The sequence below is a fragment of the Polistes dominula genome, unplaced genomic scaffold (genome assembly GCF_049000335.1).
Source record: "Polistes dominula isolate Pdom_NZ unplaced genomic scaffold, Pdom_raw_medaka contig_22, whole genome shotgun sequence".
In the NCBI taxonomy this organism is placed as follows: Eukaryota; Metazoa; Arthropoda; class Insecta; order Hymenoptera; family Vespidae; genus Polistes; species Polistes dominula.
The window spans coordinates 4,895,472-4,919,785 of record NW_028300966.1 but is presented as its reverse complement, the minus strand read 5'-3'; the positions used below and the strand labels follow the sequence as shown (position 1 = coordinate 4,919,785).

At 37.1% G+C, this 24,314-nt stretch overlaps 2 protein-coding genes across 6 annotated transcripts in view; one reads left to right on the top strand and one right to left on the bottom strand.

Annotated features, from left to right (window-relative positions):
• The window catches only part of LOC107071716 (serine/threonine-protein phosphatase 2B catalytic subunit 3), a 303,766-nt gene that overhangs the window by 204,642 nt on the left and 74,810 nt on the right, over positions 1-24,314 (top strand). The gene's annotated exons all lie outside the window — the stretch shown is intronic.
• On the bottom strand, positions 7,089-8,449 carry LOC149032480 (uncharacterized). Its single transcript, XM_089173107.1, has one exon. It carries the CDS (start codon positions 8,447-8,449, stop codon positions 7,115-7,117), a length of 1,335 nt encoding a protein of 444 aa, XP_089029233.1. The 3' UTR covers positions 7,089-7,114.

Sequence of the window (24,314 nt, the reverse complement as noted above, 5' to 3'; positions counted from 1 at the left end):
CGCCTATTCTCTTGTGCCATCACCAGGTAAGGACATCCGCAATAGGAGGCGGGATGTTCATTACTGCCACAGTTGACGCATTTGAGCATTTTGTTTGCATTGTCACTTGTACCTGGCATATATTGCCCTCTTTTATAGGTCCATGGTTACCACCACATTTAACACACCTGAATTCAAGTGCGCAGTTACTACTAGCGTGTCCAATTCTTTGGCAACGCATACATTGGAGGACGCTTCTTCTCTTCAAACGCTCCCACCTGGCTCGTTGACACAGTATATGCTGGATTCTCGTGATAGCGGCTGCATTACTCTCTGGCGAAAGCTGTATTAGGTAAAATCCTCTTGTCGAGTCAGACCTATTGTATCTTATTTTTGTAACTTTGGTAATGTGACAGTCATCCTTGGTACGTTCCTTAAGAAATCCTGAGATATCCTCCTCGGGGAAATCGAGATTGATATCCCTGAGCACAAGAGATTTAGTTTTTAGCTCTCTCGGGGTGTATGTGAAATATTTAATGTTCCTATTGTTGAGAATTTCTCTTATTTTATTGTGTATTTCAGTACTAGAGGCATTTACAGTGACGTAACGACTATTGGATCTGGCTAAGATATTTTCACTTTGAATATTTTCATTGGTCAGAGTTTTTAGTAAATCCATGATATTTATATTGTAGATATGCACAGGTGGGGGCCTTAGTGTTTTAGTGGTTGCGTTAAGCCTTACGCTAGATGTCGCTTTCTGTGGGTGGTATCGGGTAGGGTTAGTATTCTCATGTGTCGTACTAGCCCTTGTTTTACTCTGTGTTATCCTATGAGGTGGAGGGTCATCACATGCTGAGTCATCTAATGACTCGAGTGGCCGGAACCTATTATCGACAGCGGTGCCCACCGTATCGACCGAGTGGCCGATTCTTCGAAATTTTTTCGGCTTGATGAAGCCGTCTATATCCATAGCATTTGCGTCCGTGGACGCGCCACTTCGTTGCGAGTCGGTTGAACTCGACCGCGTTCTTGCCACTTTAAGGTTAGGCACGATCTTTTCTTTATTCTTAGTTCCAAAGTTATTTTGGAACCAATTATTCATATCCAAATCTTGTAGGGCTCTATATTGCCTTCGCAACTCTGCCATTGGCAGGGTCTTTTTAGATTGGTAAGGTCTTTCCTCCATATTTCGCGAATTGTGCTTTGGGTCCGGACACGAGGTCCTCTGACCTACGCCGTTACGGTATTTACACACGAACTCACTTATTTTAGATATTCTTTGCACTTTGTTGTTAAAAATGATAAAATGTACTAAATTTTACACTTATGTCACCCCCAGGTCACTTCATTAATGGACAAACACTAACAAATCCTGTAATTAGATAGAGAGAAACAGGCACGATGTTCACACATTGAATGCTCTGAGCGAACTAAGAGAGTATCGAGCTTTTTTTTTTTTTTTGGTTTGAAAAAGGTTGTTTATTTTTAACATTATCATTTTACATATATGAGCTATAAACGACCTTACAACAGCCTAATCAATAAAGTATATAAAAATATAGTTTTTGGTTGTCTTCTTTGGTTGAAGCGTCTCTCCAATACTCCTTAACAACAATAATGATATATAAACATTATATTTTTAAGCTCTACATATCGCAGTCTATGAGATCCTCGGGTATTGTAATGGAAAACTAAAAAAATAAAAAAACCATTACTTCTTTGGTAAGCCTCTAGGGCAATGGAAGGGTGAGGAGGGAAAAGGGAAAGGGATGGAAGGTGATGGGGGCATATGTACAATATTTACATTATTTAACACTAAAATTAAAGAGACATAGTGTCTAAGGCACATTCTGTAAAGATTATTAAAGCTATTAATGTAATCAGTCTTATTTATAGAAGGATATTGCACTATAACTGCTGCTCTTCTTGCAGCTGTGACCGATGCTGTCTTTTTACTCTTGCCCTACGTCTAATTTCGTCAATATATTTGGCATCGTTCTGGAGCCACCAGTAATTCTTTGCCAGTCTATCCAAACTTTGTTGATCTTTATAAGATAGAGCTTTCGAATAAACCCATTTATCGTTCGGGATGTTGTCTATGTCAGTCCAGATCGCATTTCTAGCCCGATGTCTTGGATGTGATAAATAATCGGTATATTATTTACATCTTGTATACATCCTTTTTTGTCCAAGTTGGTAAAGAGTTCAGGGGGAAAATAATTGCTGCGTGCCATTCGACATTCCATTGCTGCGTTTATTCACTTTTAAATATTTTAAGTGAATATTATCAATTTTCTAGAGGTTGCTGAAATAATTTCTCGTTAATGTTATTGTAACTATGTGAAATCTAGGTATACGGGCCATGTTATACAGTATGGTGTTGCTGATACGTTTGGTGTAGTTGGATTCTGCTGTCCTGTACATTTCCAAACACGCTTTTATGCATGATCTTTCGAATCGTCTATAATGTTCCATAACTGATGGTCCTGTGTTCCACCAGATAGGAGCAGCGTACGTTATGATTGGGCGAATGAGAAGTTGATAGCAGATTATTTTTGCTTTTGGTTCTATGTGTCTATTATAAAATATCCTGGCGTTAGCTCGGAAGGCCTTTTTCGCTTTTTCTAGTTGAAGATCATGGTGTTTGTCCATTCGTAGAAGGTAATCGAAGTTGACTCCTAGATATTTAACTTGGTCCTTCCTTGGAATTTCGATGGTGTTACCTGTATTCACGTCGCTAATCATTACGTGAAAGTCTTTAATTAGTGGAACTGTAAGTGGTGAGATCTCGTTAACCGTTTTGCGGAATAGTATCGTTTCACTTTTATTGGGGTTAATCCTTAGGTTCCAGAGTTTGTAGTAGTTATATATGTCATTAATTATTTTTCTAATTTTTGTTGGATAGTTGGTATTTTCCTGTCAGCGACATACACCACCAGATCGTCGGCATATGCGCTGGAGTGGGTTTGATTGCCTGAGTTTAAGTCAAATAAATTTAGTACTTCACTATTGTAGATATTGAACAATATTGGTGCGGTCACTGTACCCTGTTACAGACCTTCCTTTACCCAGAATGTTAAAGTCGATGTAAGAGTGCCGTTATCTTCAGCTAGGTTAGTAGTCGTACTGCGATAATAGGAATTCGATCTTCCTGGTGTTTTCTGCGATTTTACCGTTTAATATATCCATATGGTGATTTAACATCTCCATCATTGAGTTTTTGAAGTTGTTCAGAAACTCATTCATAGAACTGTTTTCTTGTACGCTACTGTTATGATTGGTGATACCGTTAGCGTTCCCTGGTACTATGTTATTGTTGTTTGATCTAGGTACCCCGAGTTACTCCTTCTGCGAGGCCATGATATTAGAATCATCCTGTAAGTGCGGTATCTGTCTCGGCAAAGGTGGGAAGTTGCTCCGTTGTCCTGAAGTCGTCCCAGATTAAATTATCTGTTGACCCGTGCTTGTCTTATTAAGTTGGCTATATCTTTTTCTCGTCGCTTTATTTCTTCTGCTCCAGCCAGGTATGGACAACCTCCGTACGAGACGGGATACTCAGGACATCTAGTTTAATTCTGAACATACGTCGAGCAAGTGCTCGCCCAGCTGTGCCTCAGGCTATTGCCTATTACACGTGATGTTGAATGCGTAAAACAATTGCGAAGAGAACAATGACCGTAGATGTTATGATCATTGGGCTTGGAAAAACCCCCTCTTCACCATTTCTGGATCATCAGAGAGGTAGACCGTCCCGAAGCTGGGAAGTGACCCACTTAGCCGTTTTGCTGGCAAATCATTAAGATTTACCAGCAAAACGTTGTCCAGCAGGGACCACGAGGAGGCGGGGTCACCAGCAATTGCTCGGTCTCATGCAGGCTAGCATCAGATGTTATTGCTAGTATTTGGGTAATTTTGCAACCCAGCTGTATCGGTACACCAATTGGTGCCTGCGAATACGTCTACAGCTTCTTTTGCAGGGATTAAGAACGCTTACCTTCTTATGTTTAGGTCCTTGTTCTTAAGTACTGTAACTAAAAATTCATTAAAAATGCCAAAAATTTCTTTAGTTACTAAGCACTTGTAATCACATGGCCAAATATGGTATTTATCTAATATTGCCTGTTTTAGACTAAGCCTTGAGTCATTTAGGAGCATACAGTCAAAGATGATATGTCGGAATGATTCGACTTCACCACAGCTGCAAATATCAGTGTCTGCTAATTTAAGACTCTTGAGTTTTTGTTTAATATTACCGTGTCCTGTGAGGAGTTGAACTATGAAATGGTTATGTTTTATCCATTTTGCATTTAACCTGTTTTCTATATTTTCATAGAACTGGAATGTCAGCCTTCCTTTCGAGCTATCATTCCAGTTCTGTTGCCATATTCTTATTGTTTCTTTTTTAATCTCAAGGAGTCTTAATTTAGTTTCACTTCTATTTACAGTCTCCAGTGCTTCGAATCTTTTTGAGAAGTGCTGAAAAGACAAGTTTTTCCGTTGATAATAAAGACTTACCTTTTCAGTTAGTTGAAGTCCTATGGGAGTTGCTCCTGCTATCACACAAAGAGCATCCGTTGATACTGTTCTATATGCTTTAGTAACCCCAATTAAAGCATATCGTTGTGCTTGATTAAGTTTCCTGTGGTGATGTGTATTAAGTTTGTCAGCCCAGCCAGCTGCAGCATAGGAGATAATAGGTATAAAAACTCCCTTGTACAACGATTCCATGATAGAGTTGTTTAAACCCCATGTACTTTTCGCAATTCTGGCAAATTGGCTGAAAATGGTCTTACTCTTGTTATGAATGTAGTTAATATGTGGGGTTATGTTCATTCTTGTTCCATATGTAACTCCTAAATATCGTGATCCTGAAACCATTCTTAGTGATCTACTTCCAAGTTTGACGGTTGGTGGTCTTCTTATATCTAAGAAACCTTTAAGAAGAATCATGTGAGATTTTGTCACTGATAGTACTAGTTTCTGTCTTGTACACCAGCTATTCAAGATTAAAGTGACCTCATTTGCCTTAAGCTCAAGAGCTTTTCTGCTATTACCTTTCACTATTATAGCAATATCGTCAGCATATGCAATTGTTTCGTTTCCCGTATTAGAGATTTCTTCTAGAACATCATCAAGGATGATGTTCCACATTAAAGGTCCTAATACGGATCCCTGTGGGCAGCCTTTGCTTACAACTTTAGATATCTGGGTAGTATTAGTTGTAATTCTTGCTATTCTATTTGAAAGATAGCTCGAAATAAGGTTATATACGTTTCTGGGGCAATCTCTGCGTTTGAGATTGCTGAGTACACTAGGCCACCATACACCATCAAATGCACCAGAAATGTCGAACATGAGGCCGATAGCATACTTGTCGCTGGTTTGATGCACAATGTCTCTTAATTTTACAATTGCATCTTCTGTTGATCTGCCTGGCCTGAAACCGTACTGTCTAGTCGATGCCAAAGGGTGTGTATGTGATATTGTCTGGAGTCTTCCAGCAATAAGTTTTTCCAGAACTTTCCCAAGTATTGGAAGTAAGGAAATAGGTCTGTAAGACTTTAAATCAGTTGCTGGCTTGTCTATGCTTTTTCTCAGTATCCTGATTTCCGCTATTTTCCATTGATTTGGGAAAGTCCCCTGAATTAGGCATTCGTTAAAGAGATCTCGTAATTTACTAGACAGTACAGGCATAGCTTTCTTTATCATTTCTGATTCAATTAGATCGTGTCCAGGAGCCTTTCTATTGCCTAGTTTTTTGATAACATTCTGTATTTCAGAAACACTGAATAGCGGTGCATCCTGTGTGCTTGGTGCTAGAAGTGTGTCACTTCTAGTAATAATGTGCCACTCTGTCTCATTGTCCACATTATCATCAGGAATCATGTTATTGAGCAGTGTTTCCATTGTGTCATTAAAATTTAATGTTTGTCTGCCACTTTGATTAATCGTTTCAATGACATTTTCAATACGGATTTTGTTTCTTTGAATTTTATACACAATACTCCATGGTTCCTTATTACCAATATCAGTGACAAACTTCTCCCAACTTTCTTGTTTTGCTTTCGCAATGTTCTTTATATATTGGTTTCTTAGTCTTTTATATTCCGTTTTATGAATTATTTTTAATCTATTGTTTATTGTTTTATTATATTTACGTCTGGCTCTTTTGACTAATTGTCGTAGACTAGTTAGATCACTGTTCCACCATGGGGCAGACTTGGAAAATCGTTTCTTTTTCGGAATACAAGTTTCTGCTGCTCGTAATAATGCATGTTCAATATTATTTGCAGCATCTGTTGCACTATTAGTACCTTCATTGTTAACTGTATCCATGATGTTAGATAAATTTCTAATATACTTTTCCCAGTCTGCTTTTTTGGTATTAAATCTATCACCTTTGATACTTATGACCTTATCTGAGGCTGATGTCATTTTAAATGTGATAAGGTTATGGTCACTTGTTGTTTCGCCGTTGTGTACCTTCCAATTAGATATAAGGTTAATACAACTATTGCCAGCGATTGTGACATCGATATTATCCTGTCCTTGTGTATTGTCAAAGGTGAAGGTTTCAGATTCTTTGTTGGCAATGTGTAGTTGGAATTGCGATAATAATTCCTCAAGTGCTTCTCCTTTTTCGTCTGTACATTTACTAAACCAAGTTGTTGACTTAGCATTTGAGTCTATGCAAAATATAATGTTCTTTCTGTCCAGCACCGTTAGGATATTTTCCAAATGAAGTATATATGGATCAATATCCTCACAGTGTTGGAAATATGCACTAACCAAGTAAAACTTTAAATTGTTAATTTTAATCTCTACGCAAATTATGTGTGTGTTGCTTAATTGCTCGATTTTAATAACATCAATTCTGTTGTTAAAAATTACTATTGCCGCTTTAATATTATTAGATGCTATAACATTTGAGAATGTTTTAGTATCTACTATCACTTTAGTGCATATTCCCATGCCTGCCACCTTATTATAAAACGAATAAGGCTCTTGGACAGCAAGTATGTCTATCTTGTGCTCAAATGCTAACTGCCTTAGTTCGTCTGATACAGACTTTGAATTTTGCGCATTTATTTGTCCTATCGTTACAGTTTCCCTAGTAATATAAGTTGTAGAGTTACTTACCATAATCTACTTTTTGGATGTAGCTGGCAAGTGCGATCTTATAAGCTGGGCATTCTGCTGAACGCGATGAGTAATTGCAAGGTTTTCCTGCTCTCTTGCAGTTTATGCACACCGGGTTTTTATCCTTCCCTTTGCAGTCCTTATAGGTGTGTCCATCACATCCGCAATGTCCACATGTGTCGGTCTTAGCTTTGCAGTGTTTCGACACGTGACCAAAGGATTGGCACTTGTAGCAACGGCTGACAACGGTATGGTCTCTAATCCACAAGGATAGCCATCCAATGTAGACTTTATCATTCTTCAGGAGAATGTTCCTCGCATTTGGCGATACCTCGAGGATTATATTTACATTATCTGGGTTTTTGCAATCGGATCTGTGGGAGATTGAAATCTCTTCTGCAAATTTGCCTTTGGAATATTCCTCCAGATTTTGTTGCCGTAGTGCTTCTAGAAATTCCTTGTTTGTCATTTCTTTCGGTACGCTCTGTACTATTAGCATTGGCCTCTTTTTTGCTGGTACCCCGGTTCGTAGGCCTACCTGCTGCCATTTTTCTGCATTAATCACTCGATCTAGGTCTTCTTTGGTCTTAGTTTCAACCAGAATTCCATTTCTAGAAATTTTCTTTACGTTACAGATCTTTAGCTTCTCTTTGGCAGGTGCCATATTAGCCATTACTGTTTTCTTTGTTTCTTCACTAGTCGTGATCTTACTTTCCGTAGTCGGATAAATAGCGACAACGTGTCTTGTTGTGCTTATAGTCTTACTTGCTTCCTTTGCTACCGCAGGAATTTTCAGACGGTCTGCATAGGTTATTGTTTTTGTCTGTGTCGTGTTATTCTTTTTCATTTCGTTAATGCTGTTAGTTGCTACGAGAATAGCCTGTTCCAATTTTTGTAGTTTGTCGTCAATTGATCCCTCTGTAGGTTTGGCCTTCTTTATGCTCTCGTTTTCATCTTTTAGCTCCAAGATTGTTTGGAGCATAGCAGAGACATTATTTTTAATTTCCATAAGATCGTCAATGACAATTTCATCGACTTCAATGTGTTTTAGATTTCGTTCAAATCTTTTGAAGGCTTTAACTTTTTTCTCCATCTCGTTTTCTTGGTATTTTTTCATTGGTTTTTTTGGCACTTGGACTTCACAATTGAGCTCTTCATCGCTCAATTCTTTCCGTTTCTTTGCCTTGATTTTCCAAACCGAAGGTTCCTCGGCAATTTCCATAGCTTCAACTGAACTGTTTTTCAGAGGCGGGAAATCCATTGCTTTTACTGGTTTATTTTTGAATGTAGTCTGGTCAATGGAGCGCTCTGATTGGCTGCTCGACATTGGTTTGTCCAAACCGGACAGTTTCGCACTGAGCCGCGATGCGGCGCACCACTCGCGCGGGATAAACTTCCGACCGAAAGGTTTATCCAATATGGCCGCACAGTAGTTTGAGAACACGAATATAATTTTTCGTTAATGTTTCTCTTTCGCTACTTCAACTTATACAAATTAATATATTAGTTTGTTCAGATTTTTTCACTCTTTACACTAATCACAAATTTATAATTAGTAAAAGAAATTTTTCACAAGTTTCCTCTGGTAAAACACGGAGCGACGTGGAGACGTACTACACACCGGATACTCAGGACTGCCGCAGTTGGCACATCTGAGTTTTGATGGATTTTCTCTTGTTACTGGGCATACATTGACCTCCTTTAAGGGTCCGTGATTTCCGCCGCACTTAACACACCTGAAATCCAGTATGCAGTTCCTGCTTGCGTGTCCTATTCTCTGGCAGCGTGTACATTGGAAAATGTCCTTTTTCTTAAGTCTTTCCCATCTTGCTGGTTGTTGGAGAATGTATTTCATTCTCGTTAGGGCAGCAGTGTTGCTTTCCGGTGTTAACTGTAGAATGAAGATTGCTCTAGCTTGATCTGAATTATTTAATAGTAATTTCGTAGTTTTCGTAATCTTGTAGTCATTTGGATTGCAGTTCGTCAGATATTGTGAGACGTCCTCCTCGGTATAGTCGGGGGTGATGCCCTTAAGGATGAGCGATTTGGTTTTGGCATTTCTGGGTGTGTATGTGTAAAATTGGATTTTGTTTTTGGTGAGAATCTCTTTGATTTTGTTGTATACCTCCATTGAGGAGGCATAAACGTTAACGTAGTTATTCGCCGCTCTCGCCCAGTAATCTTGGCCTTTTAATCCTTCATTATGTAAGGCTAGGTTAGTATCCTTCATGCTTTTGTTGTAGGCGTGTATTGGCGGCGGTCGGTATTTTTTTGTTTCAATGGGCCTCCGGTTAGAGGTCTCGTTTGTTGTTGGGTTGCGAGTGTTGGAGTGGTCAGTACTATTAGTTCCCACTCTTTTGTTTTCCGGGGTTATCCTCCGAGGTGGGGGTCAACGTTAGACGAGTCCTCTAATGACTCGAGTGGTCGGTACTTATTTTCATTTGCGGGGCCTGCAGTATCGACCGACGGGCTGATTTTTCTAAATTTCTTTTGAGATCATCACTTTTGGTAATGGAAAACTAAAAAGTAAAAAACCATCATCTTTGGCAGGCCTCTTGGGCAAAGGAAAGGTTATGAAGGATAAAGGGATGGATAGGAAGGTGATGGGAACATATGTACTTATTTACAATATTTACAACTATATCTAAAGAGCACAGTGACTAAGGCACCTATTGTAAAAAATTATTAATAAATATAATACTTTATAGCTGGTACTGTTCAGTCTTATTGTCTGATATGTAGTTACACCCTTTGCTGCTGCTCTCCTTGCAGCCGCGAACGATGTTGTCTTTTCTCTCTGGCTCTAAGTCTGATTTCGTCAATGTGTTTGGCATCATTCTGAAGCTACCAGTAGTTCTTTGATAGTCTATCCGGACTTTGTTGGTCTTTAAATGATAAGGCTTTTGAGTACACCCATTTATCGTTAGGTATGTTATCAATATCCGTCCAGATTGCTTTTTTAGCACGATGTCTTGGATGTGATAAATAATCGGTATATTATTTACATCTTGTATACATCCTTTTTTGTCCAAGTTGGTAAAGAGTTCAGGGGGAAAATAATTGCTGCGTGCCATTCGACATTCCATTGCTGCGTTTATTCACTTTTAAATATTTTAAGTGAATATTATCAATTTCCTAGAGGTTGCTGAAATAATTTCTCGTTAATGTTATTGTAACTATGTGAAATCTAGGTATACGGGCCATGTTATACAGTATGGTGTTGCTGATACGTTTGGTGTAGTTGGATTCTGCTGTCCTGTACATTTCCAAACACGCTTTTATGCATGATCTTTCGAATCGTCTATAATGTTCCATAACTGATGGTCCTGTGTTCCACCAGATAGGAGCAGCGTACGTTATGATTGGGCGAATGAGAAGTTGATAGCAGATTATTTTTGCTTTTGGTTCTATGTGTCTATTATAAAATATCCTGGCGTTAGCTCGGAAGGCCTTTTTCGCTTTCTCTAGTTGATGGTCGTGGTGTTTGTTCATTCGTAGAAGGTAGTCGAAATTGACTCCTAGGTATTTAACTAGGTCCTTCCTTGGAATCTCGATGGTGTTACCTGTTTTCACATCGCTGATCTTAATACTAAAATCTTTAATTAGTGGAACTGTAAGTGGTGAAATCTCGTTAACCGTTCTGCAGAATAGTATCGTTTCGCTTTTATTGGGGTTAATCCTTAGGTTCCGGAGTTTGTAGTAGTTATATATATCGTTAATTACTTTTTCTAATTTTTGTTGAATAGTTGGTATTTTCCTGTCAGCGACATACACCACCAGATCGTCGGCATATGCGCTGGAGTGGGTTTGATTGTCTGAGTTTAAGTCAAATAGATTTAGGACTTCGCTATTGTAGATATTGAACAATATTGGTGCGGTCACTGTACCCTATTGCAGACCTTTCCTTACCCAGAATGTTAAAGTCGATGTAAGAGTGCCGTTCCACACTACAAACTATTTCCAATGCAGCATGTCATAGATAAGAAGTATTAGTTCTTTTGGAAAGTTACGCTCCACTAGTATGTGGATAATACCATTTAGCCAGACGGAGTCAAACGCTTTTTCCAAATCTAATAATACCGTCCCAATTAGCATACCGTCAAGTAAGTATTTATTCAAATCTGACGCAAACTTGTGGATAGCATGGGCGGTCAAATGCCTTGGTTTAAACCCGTATTGATTATCCGGGATGATGTTATTATCCAGGTGCTCCATGATTGTTAATTTTATAAGTTTTTCGAATATTTTACTGGCATTACTCGTTAGGCTTATAGGGCGGTATCCTGACAGATCGGCAGTATTTTTTCCCTTCTTTTTGATTGGAATCACCTTGGCCCTCTTCCATCTCTCAGGATAATATGAGTGGTTTAGACAGTTATTAAAAATGGTGGTATAATCTTTGATTAGGTCCATTGAGAGATTTTTTAAGACAATCATTGGAATTTTGTCAGGTCCGCTAGATGTTTTATTTTTTGCTTTTCTAAGTAAGGCTCTGACTTCCTGGTGAGAGTGAAAATAAGCAGTATCGTTTTGATCTAAAATAGGAGAGAATGCTCGGTTGTTATCAGAAAAAGTAGTATGTGTGCGAGAGTTAACTCTGTTAGAATGAAGTTGTTCTTTAATGTTGTTTGCTGCCTCGTCTGCTTTCCTTTTTGTTTCTGAACAAGTATTCGAGTAACGTGGAGAATTGATAGATTCGAAATATTTCCTAATAATATTTAGTTTGGTGGGCGGGTGGGAGATCAGTATCTTATCGTTTTCTGTAGTTACCGGTTCGGATCCCAGTATCTCGGTTGAATATAAGTTGGTGTTTTTTCGTCTATCTTGAGGTCATCGGTGTGAGGGGGATCTTTGTACCTAAAATGAGCGTTAATGTTTGTGAATAATTTCTTCGGAAATTGATGTCTGTATAGTATTTAGGGCTGAGTTAATGACGTTAGGTAATACGTCTAGCAGTTAGGCAATACAAGAGGCGACTGCCGGTACGACGCACATAGCGCGATGAGCTCGCTAGCCCAAGACTCGCGCATTAATACACACATTACCCGCACCAAGTAGTCCGCGACAATACCGTGGACTACGCAACACAGACACACCTGACTAACAAACGCGATTTAGTGACAATACCACTACAGACACACTCACACTTATTACATAGCCCAAAAAGTGGGGGTTTCTTAATAATATATGTCAATCCTGAACATACTCCCCCGGTTGATGCATCAGCGGAGCGTCGGGTGCATCAATGTAAAACAAAATGAAAATTAAGAATTCTAATATGTTATCTTACATTAATTAGAAAACAGAAAAATGCAGTATCATTAAACATGATATCTTTGAACTTAAATCATCATCAATTTTTTAAGTGCTATCATTACAAATAAAATAAAGAAAATTAACTTTTTAAATTGACAAAAAATGAAATATTATTTAATCTTGACATATGACGAATTTCTTTTCCTCGGTCAACATTTTACAATAATTGGTTTACTAAATTTTTACTTAACATTAATATCAGACTCACGTTTCAACGCATCATCAAAATCATTAATTAAATCATTTTTAGGCAAAAGCAATACTAACTTTGTAATTGGTCTATCTAATTCTGTAGTTGCCGTTTTCACTCTCACAACTCGCACAAGTCCATCTGTACCAGTCCATACCTTTATGATACGGCCTAAAGGCCAATGGCTAGGAGAGTAGTTTTGATTTCTAATAAGCACAAGATCGCCTTCTTGCATAGATCTAGTCCTTAAAGCCCATTTGTAACGAGATTGTAAAGAGTTTAAATATTTAGAAGACCATTGTTTCCAAAAATGTTGTAAACTTAAAGTTATAAACCTCCACCTTCTAAGAGGAGAGAGAGAATCTTTACTAATAGAAGTCTCAACTAATATACGAGAGGGTTTCATTTTTATGAAATGAGAGGGTGTCAGTACTAGAACGTCAGATGGATAAAGGTACCAGTACCAGAAGATCAGATCTGATAAAGGTACCAGTGGACGCGAATTCACACACGCTTTTATCTGACAAAGTAAGGTTGCCATCTCGATGAAGGTTAGAACCTGATCTTTAATCACTCTTTTTAAGTGATATTTCAAGGACTTTACTCCTGCCTCCCAGAGTCCTCCAAAATGAGGAGCAGCTGGGGGGTTAAAGTGCCAATTTACACTCAAGTTTAGTAATTTGTTATGAAGGCTGTCGAAGGCAAGAAACTCCTTCAGCTTATGTTTAAACTCAGTATCGGCGCCAATAAAATTAGTGCCTTGATCACTATAAAGATCGGTACATGGCCCTCGACGGGCGTCAAAACGTTGAAATGCAGCAATAAAAGCAGAAGCAGAGTAATCTTCTGCGACTTCCAGATGAACTGCTTTTGTTACCATACAGGTGAAAACTACAACATATCCCTTTTGCGTGCCCTTTCCTCTACTTTTGGACAAACGGATAGAAAATGGACCTGCTAAATCCACACCTGTCTTGGTGAATGCAGGTTCAATTTGAACACGAACTGATGGTAAGTCGCCCATTAACTGATGCTGAGGAACTGCTGCATACCTCCTACATCTTAAACACTTATGTGTTATACTTTTAACAACCTGTCTGCCTCTGATAATCCAATAGTGCTGTCTAAGTGCTGAAAGTGTTAATTGAACACCAGCATGTAATAACAAATTATAGTAATACCTGACAATGATATTAGTCAAGTGATCATTGGGACCGAGTATCAGAGGATGTTTAGAATCATTAATCAGTTCAGCTTGGCCTATTCTTCCACCAACTCTAAGAATATCATTTTTTAAGAAGGGGTTGAGTTTAACTAAACTGCTGTTTTTACTAAGAGATTCTGATTTTTTGAGAGCCTTTATCTCATTTTCAAAATGCAAGTTTTGATGAGTAAAAATCCAGTAATTTCTGGCATTGTTTATCTCACTCATTGTTAAATGCTTATAATTAGCATTGATGGTATCTGTAAAATCAAAATATTGAAGGTTGTTGATAACATAACCTGGTTGAAACCTTTGAGATTTTTGCATAAGTTTGAAAACAAAACAAATGCAGTAAGCTGTAACTTTTAGCAGCTTATTCCAATCAGAATACCGATAATATAGTTCCCAAGAAGCTTTAATTGGTTTAGCTTGTGTAGTATGAATAACTGAGGGTTGAAGATCCTCAAGAGACTTCTCCATTAAATCTATACTAAGAGTAGGATATTTACAAGTATTTTGTTTAATTATATTGGGTCCATTAAACCAAAGACTAGACTCTAATAATTGAGATGGATAAATTCCACGTGACGCAATGTCAGTTGGATTATCCTTAGAAGATATATGATGCCATGAGGCTTCAGGAACTGATGTTAGAATAAGAGAACACCTATTAGCAATAAATGTTGGCCACTTTGAAGGCAAGCCAATGTAGTACTAATTTTGAATCAGTCCACAAATGAGTCTCCAATTTTTCATTAGAGGTCAAAGATGTGTAATGCTTAACTAGCTTTGCTACAAGACTAGCAGCACATAGCTCTAAGCGAGGAATCAGTATCTTGATTGGTGCTACTTTTGTTTTTGAAGTTAACAATTGAATGTGGACTTGATTTTTAACAATTATGCGCAAGTATAGAACTGCAGCATAAGCTTCCTTGGAAGCATCGGCAAAACCGTGAAGTTCAAGCTGTTCAATGTCAGGACTAAAATGATTCCAACGAAAAATATTAATTTTTCTTAATAATTTCGTCCCATCTAACCACCTAATCCAATCATCAGCTATTTTTGATGGTAATGGGTCATCCCACAAAATTTTCAAAAGCCAAGTGGCTTGCATTAGAATTTTTGCTTTAATGATTGTAGGGGATAGCCAACCTAATGGGTCGAAAAACTTTGCAAGTTGAGACAACATAGATTGTTTGGTCCACTTAATATTTTGTGATGCTGTCTCAATCTTGAAACAGAATGAATCAGTATTAGGCTTCCACACTAAACCTAAAATGGAGGTGTAAGTTTCTGAGGTTAATAGATTGAGTTTTTCTTCATTTTTATATTCTGAAGGGATTTTTTCGAGTAACTCAGAGCAGTTACTTGTCCATTTACGAAGTTCAAGACAACCTCTTTGAGTGATACCTATTAACTGGTCTATTTTCTGCTTAGCTTTCTTACAAGAATGTCCTCCTGAGATGAAACCATCCATATAGACTTCATTCTCTAAGATAGAGGCACCTAAAGAAAATTTTGATTTGTAATTTTCAGCCAATTGCTTTAGAGTTCTAGATGCTAAGAAAAGGGCACTAACTAGGCCATAAGTGACAGTATTTAATTCATAAATACTGACCTCATCTTGAGGATTTTCCCGCCAAAGTATGGATTGATATGGTCTATCTGAAAGCTAAATTAAAATTTGTCGGAACATCTTTTGAATATCAGTAATAAAGACGAATCTATAGTTTCTCCATTTCAAAACTAAATCGAAAATGTTTGGCAGCAGATTCTGTCCTGCATGTAAAACAGCGTTGAAAGATGTGTTTTTGCTAACAGTGGGTGAGCCATTAAAGACTACCCGAAGCTTTGTGGTAGTACTGGCTTCTTTTATAACCCCATGATGTGGTAAGTACCAACGGGGTACTGAAGTATCTGAACTAACTACACTCATATGATTGAGGTCAAGGTACTCTTTCAAAAATGAGCTATAAGAAGATTTCAATTTTACATTTGAATTGAAACGAGTCTCCATTCTAAGTAACATGTTTTTGGCTAATTGATAGTTTTTCTGCGACTCGGCATGTAGTGAATCAGTTGAAGCTTTAAATGGTAATTTAACACTGAATCTGCCAGAGTCAGTAACAAGATGAGTGTCTTTAAAGATTTGTTCACACTCCTTTTCCTCATTAGTTAAGTATTCTGAAGGATTTGGAATTTCCTTTACTTCCCAAAATTGTTTCACTAATTTGTTAAGTGGTACTACCTCAGTAACATGAAGACTTGTTACAGTACCTGTCTTGTTATTATCGTTATTGGAGCTGACAGGTCCAGATAATAACCACCCTAATGAGGATTTTGAAGCGATAGGCATATTTATTGCTAACTTAAGCACTTGATCTTGTATTATCAAGGTATGGGCCGAAGCACCTAACAATAAGTCAATTTGATCGGATTTGTAAAACTCTGGATTAGCTAGTTGAAGATTATTCAATGTATTGTTGTAAATGTAATAATAATGATCAGGTGGACGATAAGCTGAGATTTTATTTACCATTAGTGCATTAATTTTTAACGAAAAATCTGATTTAAAGTAAGGCTTTAAAGTAAAGTCAATAGCACTAGTCACTTCAGACATAATCTTTTCACCTACACCTGTAAGTTTAATACAGACCTTATTCTGTTTTAATTGAAGCAATTGAGTTAAGGATCTTGAAATTAATGATGTTTGAGAACAAGGGTCTATCAATGCACGAACGACTATTGGCTTACCAGACTTAGTATAAACCAAAACCCTAGCTGTAGCTAACAAAACTGAGTGACGACTATTGATCTGAGTAGTATAAACATTTAAACTTGAGTTGTCAATTGGTTGCTTTACTTCAGGTGAAATGCATTCAGACTCCTTATTGGTAGCCCTTGCAATAGTCCGTGCAATATCCTTATCCCTATGCATAACAGTATGATGCATCTTTTTACAGTTAAAGCAAGTATATTTAGATTAACACATCTTGCTTGGATAATTTCCAAGACAATTAATACAAAGCTTAGCTTTCCCTACAAATTCCTTTTTATTAGTCCCACCTAATGTTAAAAAGTCAGGACATTTAGAGATAAAATGACTTTCTTTGCAGTATGTACAAGAAGTACCGGGTTTTACATTAGTTTGATGAGCTGATTTGACACTAGCTTCTTTTGTTGATTTGGAAGTAGTTTCCTTTACATTTTTATTTTTAATAGGTGGTTTTTGGGTAAAGGATTCTAACGTAATAACCTGAGAGGTAAGAAAGCTTCTCAATTTATCCATACTAGGAGCTTCAGTAGAACAGCCTAAATACCTTTGCCATTCTCTAGCTGTGTAAAAATCAAATTTACTAGTTATTAATCCTATGACAACATCTGTATACCCATCTCTACCCATATTTCTTAAGGTATCGAGGGGGCCAATTGTTTCTTTCATAAGTTTCTTCAAGGATGAAGAAGAACTGTTACTCATTTGCTCAGCAGTAACAATTGTTTTAACATATTTAGTGACCAACCTACGCTTATTATCATAGTAATCTAGAATGGTATTCCATAATTGTGGGTAACTTTCCCCAGCTAAAGGAATGTTTTTTATGAGATCAGCTGCCTCATCTTTCAGATGAGATCTCAGATATTGATGCTTCAGTACTGGTAATAAATCAGCCTTACTATGAATAATTGCTTTGAATATATCTCTAAAGTTCGACCACTCTTCATATTTGCCAGAGAAGGTGGGTATTTCTATAGTAGGTAAACTTTGAAAACTAACAGAATTATTACTATTAAAGGATTGGTTGTGGTGGCTTTCACCCACAGATGTATTTAAAGGGGTTAAAAATTCATTAAACTCACCTAAATTATTATAATAATTCTCTTCTACATTATCAAAGAGGTCATGTTTAAAGTAATCGTGACTAACAGATACATCCTTTAATTCTAATAATTCATTGTGATTTATCTTGAACTGTTCAAATCTTTCATTCATTTGCTGTAATCTTGCCCTACCATGACCAGCTAGCATTTTAGACTGGCCTAATTTTTTAAAATTGGAAAAGGCATTTGCAATTTGATTTTGCAATATTTTCTGATTGGAGTATAATACTTCCATTTTTTCTTATTTTAATTACTACCTTGAATTAATAAGTGAAATAGTGATTATTTGAATTGACTCACTATAGAGTAATTTGTCCTACAAGTATACTACAAGAGGACTGTATAGTTGCCTAATAACAATAAGAGACTTCAAAAGTATAGTTAATGGTTTCAAAATGAGAAACGCTTAATTAAATGATGAATTTTCTACTAGTGCAATACTAGAGATATATCCTAACCACAACAGGGTAATAGGTTACTAAATGGTACCGTTACCGACTAACATGTACGGCTGTGAGAGTGCAACAGTGTATACAATCTTTATATACTTAATTCAATTTTATATCTAAAGTAGTATATATATATATATATATATAAATTTTTTCAAATTATCAATATGTAAATTATTAATAAGAATGTATGATTATAATTAATATAATATGATTATCAAAGATTATAGATGAAAGTTGAGTCTGTATATATTTGACCCTTAGCTTGGTCTCGCTAAATGCTCACACGATTAATGTAAACAAATATTATCTCAAAAAGAAATTATTATTTCTAAAGAATATTATTCAAAATTACTTGTAAAAATATCAGAAATATTTAATTTAAATAAATTAAATTTAAATTTGTGTGTACTTATGGTTTAAATTATTATTTGTAAATTTATTATTTTATTAAATTATTATTTCTAAAGAAATTTTACTTTGTTGGTTTCAAGTATAGAATTATTTTCGTTAGCTAAATGAATAGTTTATCATCAAGTGTGTATAGCACTATTCTAAATATAAAATGTATACAGTAAGTTGCTTCATGTAGCAGAACGCAAACGAGTAAACAAACCCAATATGACATTCAATATTATCAGTTAAATTTTTTCCATATTACTTTTGGTTATAATATCTATTTTCAAGAGGAAAATAAAAGCTTATTTATAGACTATGTAACCTTTGACTAAAAGAAATAATATTTCATTTCGCAATCCAAATGAAAATAACCTGGCGTATTTAGCTAATGCTAACATAAAATTTATTTTTGAAAATAATATTCTCTCTCGGAAGAGAATGTTCGCGTGACTTTTAGTTTTTACTCACTGTTTTTATCTTGCTTCGTTAGATCTAACAAGGAGTGAGTCATTGAAGGCCAAAGTTGTTTACCTCCCGAAATGCCGCGCTGTTCGAAGTCTTTGTCGTACGGCTACTGCTTGTGCTGACCTTGATGCTTGAAACTCCCGGCAGCCTGCGTCCTTTTAATGTCCAACCTTCCGAAATGCTGCGATGTTCGAAGTCTTTTTAATGTCCAACTTTCCGAAATGCTGCGATGTTCGAAGTCTTTGTCGTACCGCTACTGCTTGAGTTGACCTTGATGCTTGAAACTCTCGGCTGCCTGCGTCTTTTTAATGTCTAACTAAAATTTACATGATGCATTAGAATTTTAGTATATTATAATTTTACAAGGCTTTTTTAATGAAATGATTCGAGATGCGCGGACGCAACTCTCGATAAATGATGAGTGATGATTTGCTCACGTAAGACGTGAGACTTATAAGAAGATCTCTATTTAATGAGAGAAATTTTAGAAATGAATTGGTATGTCAAATAAAGATTTGACAAAATTAATGAGTGCTCTAAACCACTCAGCACACTGACAAAACACAGGTGCTTTTACTGAAATCTTGTGGGAGAACTCCCTGAGTCGCCTCGTGCCGAAATTTAAAATTTACACAATCACTTGTAATGGTTTCTTCCTGGTTATGCAAATATAAAGAATTAAAAGAAACTTTGAGTAGATAATCTTTCTTTTTTCTAACGACAAGATTTGAACAAAGAAAGTTAACAAAAGCTAGTGCGAAAAATGTAAAAGTAGAATAAAAAGTGTATCCGACTCGAAGGACCAAAAAATGTATAGTATTTAGGGCTGAGTTAATGACGTTAGGTAATACGTCTAGCAGTTAGGCAATACAAGAGGCGACTGCCGGTACGACGCACATAGCGCGATGAGCTCGCTAGCCCAAGACTCGCGCATTAATACACACATTACCCGCACCAAGTAGTCCGCGACAATACCGTGGACTACGCAACACAGACACACCTGACTAACAAACGCGATATAGTGACAATACCACTACAGACAAACTCACACTTATTACATAGCCCAAAAAGTGGGGGTTTCTTAATAATATATGTCAATCCTGAACAATATCCCTTGCTAAAGCTTCCCAATACGATGATTCTGCCCGTCTGAACTCTTTGACCAACTGGTTATTTGTAAATTTAATTAATGTCTTAACTGCAATTCTAAACGTTATTTCTTGCCTGTCTATTTTCTCTAATGCCATAACCAACTTGGATTTGTATTTGTGCAGTTTTTTGATCTTAGTATTCATGAATCTCAAGCATCCCTTATTTGTCCGTGGTTTCATAGTTGGAACAACTGCTTCTATGGCGCATGTTAGAGAGTCCTCCAGTATTGTGATGTATTTATCAATCTCATCTATCGTTAGATTTCTATTATAAGGAATCTGCTCGCTGTATCTGCTCTGTAAGTAATCTGTAAATTTTCTCCAGTTGGTGTTTTTGAAGTTGAATCTGTTAGGCACAGCATACGTTTGGGCGAGACCATCAAACACCTTAGCTGTGTCTATCGAGATGGCAATCGCATTATGATCACTATCGTATGGTATAGTAGGTAGTTTGTCATTCACAGCATTACATGCGATTAGTCTAGAATCCATCATTCCGTAATCTAGGAATGAGCCAGCATTTGGGTACGTTGGTGAAGTGACCGGATAAAACGTGAGTTTATGTGAGATAGCATGTGCGTCAATCCAGTTTTTAAGTTGGGCACCGCGTTCGTTAGTGCTGTGGTCTCCCCGCGACGTATGCCTCGCGTTCAGGTCTCCTGCAATTATGTAGTATACATTCGGATCCATTAACCTAAAATCATGAAATAAATTATTTAGTTCTTCAATAAAGCATCTGTTACTATTGCAAGCTGCATAAATACTGAATATCTGGAGTGTGTGGTTGGACTGTATGTGCAATTTGATGACCGTGTATTCGATCACTTTATTAGAACGTGAGTTTGGATATGATATTGGTGAGTAGCTGAATCGGTTGTTGATCAAAATAGCTGTTCCTCCACCGTTCTTAACGTTTGATCTATCTGTTCTGACAAGCGAAAAGTTATTAAAATTCAGTTTGTGTTTCGCGTTTAATTTCGTTTCCGAAATTAGCGCTAAATCAATGTTGTTTTTGATGACGAAATCTAGTAGATCGTATCTTTTTTTGTTGGCGCACAGTGAATTAACATTAATAGCACAAATAGAAATGATATTTTTGTCGACCATAGTCTGTGACGGTCGATTTGGAAGGGCATGAGCGTCTTCATCCATACTAACAGTCGTACTGAGAAACAAGGAAATCGATCTTCCTAGTATTATCAGCGATTTTTCTATTTAGTGATTCCATATGTTGATTTAACACATCCATCATCGAGTTTTTGATATTATTCAAAAACTCTTCCATAATACTGATTGCTTGCACGTTTACACTAGGATTGGTGACACCCGGGAGGATTTCAGGCAAAGCACTGTTGTTAAGGGTTCTTGGTACCCTACGTTGATCATCCTGAGCAGCTATGTCAATATCTTCACGCTGCATAAATTTTTTCTGACTCGGTAGCGGTGGAAAGCTGCTCCGCTGCCCTGTAATCACCCCAGCATAAGACAGCTGAGGATCTACAAATCTACTGATCCGCTTTTGTTTAATTAAGTTGGCAAACCCTTTTGTTCGACGCAATAATACTTTTGCATCAGCCAGGTATGGGCATCCCCCATATGAGGCTGGGTGGTCATGGCTGCCACAATTAGTGCATTTTAGTTTTGCCGGGTTTTCCTTTGTAACTGGGCATGAATTACCCTCCTTTATAGGACCGTGATTTCCACCACACTTCACACACCTGAATTCAAGTGTGCAGTTTTTGCTTGCGTGTCCGATTCTTTGACAGCCCATGCATTGAAATATTTCTTTTTTCTTTAGTCGCTCCCATCTTACAGGTTGGCTTAAGATATACTTCATTCTTGTTAGTACCGCAGTGTTACTGTCCGACGAAAACAGTATTATGAAAAATGCTCTTGACTGCTTTGTATTATTATACTTAATTTTTGTCACTTTCGTGATCTGGAAGTCTTTCTGACTACGTCCATTTAGATATTTTGAGATTTCCTCCTCACTGTAATCGGCGTGAATTCCCTTGAGGACGAGGCATTTATTTTTACTGTTCCTGGGAGTAAAGGTATAGAATCCCATATTATTTTTAATAAGTATTTCTTTTATTTGATTATAAATATCCATGGAGAAGGCATGGATATTAACATACTCGTACACTTCTCTGGCCCAAAAGTCTTCCTCTTTAATTCCTTCTCTGTGGAAGGAATGAAGAATATCCTTGATATTTATGTTGTACACGTGTACAGGCGGAGGTTTCACACTTTTTTTTGTATCAGTGATTCTCCCATTCGAGGTCTCAGCCTTTGAACGGGAGCGAAGGTTCCGGCGAAGGAATTTTCATGTACAGCGCCCTCTTTTCTTTTTCCTTGTAGTGCCCTACCGGGTGGAGGGTCAACGATTGAGGAGTCGTCCAATGTCTCAAGAGGTCGATATCTATTTTCATATGCGGGACCTGAATTATCGACCGAGAGGCCGATCTTTCTAACTTTTTTTGGTTTAGTAAAACCGTCTATGTCCATTTTGTTAGGACTCTCATCAGAGGCGCCACTTTTGTGGGACTCCTTAGAGCTTGACCGTGATCTAACACATTTGAGGTTAGGACTCACGTTCTCTTTTTTCTTATTCAAAAAATAATGTTCATACACTTGGCTATTTGTTGACACACTAGGTTCTTTATATTGTCTACGTAATTCTGCAAGTGACAGAGTCCGTTCTGGTTGACTCGCGAAAGGTCTTTTGTTCATTTTAAACAATTTATACTTGAGGTCCGGACACGTGGTCCCTCGCCCCACGCCGTTAGTGTAAGTAAGTAAAGATTCACATATTTTTATTAAATTAATACACTATATTCAGAAAAACTATTGACAGTAATTACGTTAACGTATTATCACATCTACATCACTTCATTAATCGAAAAACTACCTACGAAAACCGTATTTTAGGGTAGGGAGATACAGACACGATGTTCACACGTTGAATGCTCTGAGCGAACTCAAAGAGTATCGAGCTTTTTTTTTTTTTTTTTGGTTTGAAAAAGGTTGTTTATTTTTAACATTATCATTTTACATATATAAGCTATAAATGACCTTACAACAGCTTAATCAATAAAGTATATAAAAATATAGTTTTTAGTTGTCTTCTTTGGTTAAAGCGTCTCTCCAAAATTCCTTAACATATTAATGGTAACTAAACATTAATGTCTTAAGCTCTACGTATTGCAGTCTTTTGAGATCATCACTTTTGGTAATGGAAAACTAAAAAGTAAAAAAAACCATTACATCTTTGGCAGGCCTCTAGGGAAAGGAGGAGTTATGAGGGAAAAGGGACAGGGATGGAAGGTGATGGGGACATATATACAATATTTACATTATTTACAACTTATGTGTAAAGAATGCAGTGTCTAAGACACATTCTGTAAGGATTACTATGGCTAATACTGTAGTAGTTAATACTGATCAATCTTATTTTCTAAAAGGATGTTGCATCTACTGCTGTTCCCCTTGCAGCCGTGACCGAAGCTGTCTTTTTGCCCTCACTCTACGTCTAATCTCATCGATATGTTTGGCGTCGTTCTGGAGCCACCAGTAATTTTTTGAAAGTCTATTAAGATTATGTTGGTCTTTATAAGATAGTGCTTTCGAATAAACCCATTTATCGTTCGGGATATTGTCTATGTCAGTCCAGATCGCTTTTCTAGCTCGATGTCTTTGGATGTGATAAATAATCGGTGTATTATTTACATCTTGTATGTATCCTTTTTTATCCAAGTTGGTAAAGAGTTCAGGCGGCGAATAGTTGCTTCGTGCCATTCGGCTTTCCATTGATGCGTTTTTCACTTTTAAAGATTTTAGGTGAGCATTGTCAATATTGTATAGATTGCTGAAATATCTCCTTGTTAACGTAATTGTGAATATGTCGAATCTAGGTATACCGGCCATGTTATACAGTAAGGTGTTGCTGATACGTTTGGTGTAGTTGGATTCTGCTGTCCTGTACATTCCCAAACACGCTTTTATGCATGATCTTTCAAATCGTCTATAGTGTTCCATAACTGATGGTCCTGTGTTCCACCAGATAGGTGCAGCATACGTAATGATTGGGCGAATGAGAAGTTGATAGCAGATTATTTTTGCTTTTGGTTCTATGTGTC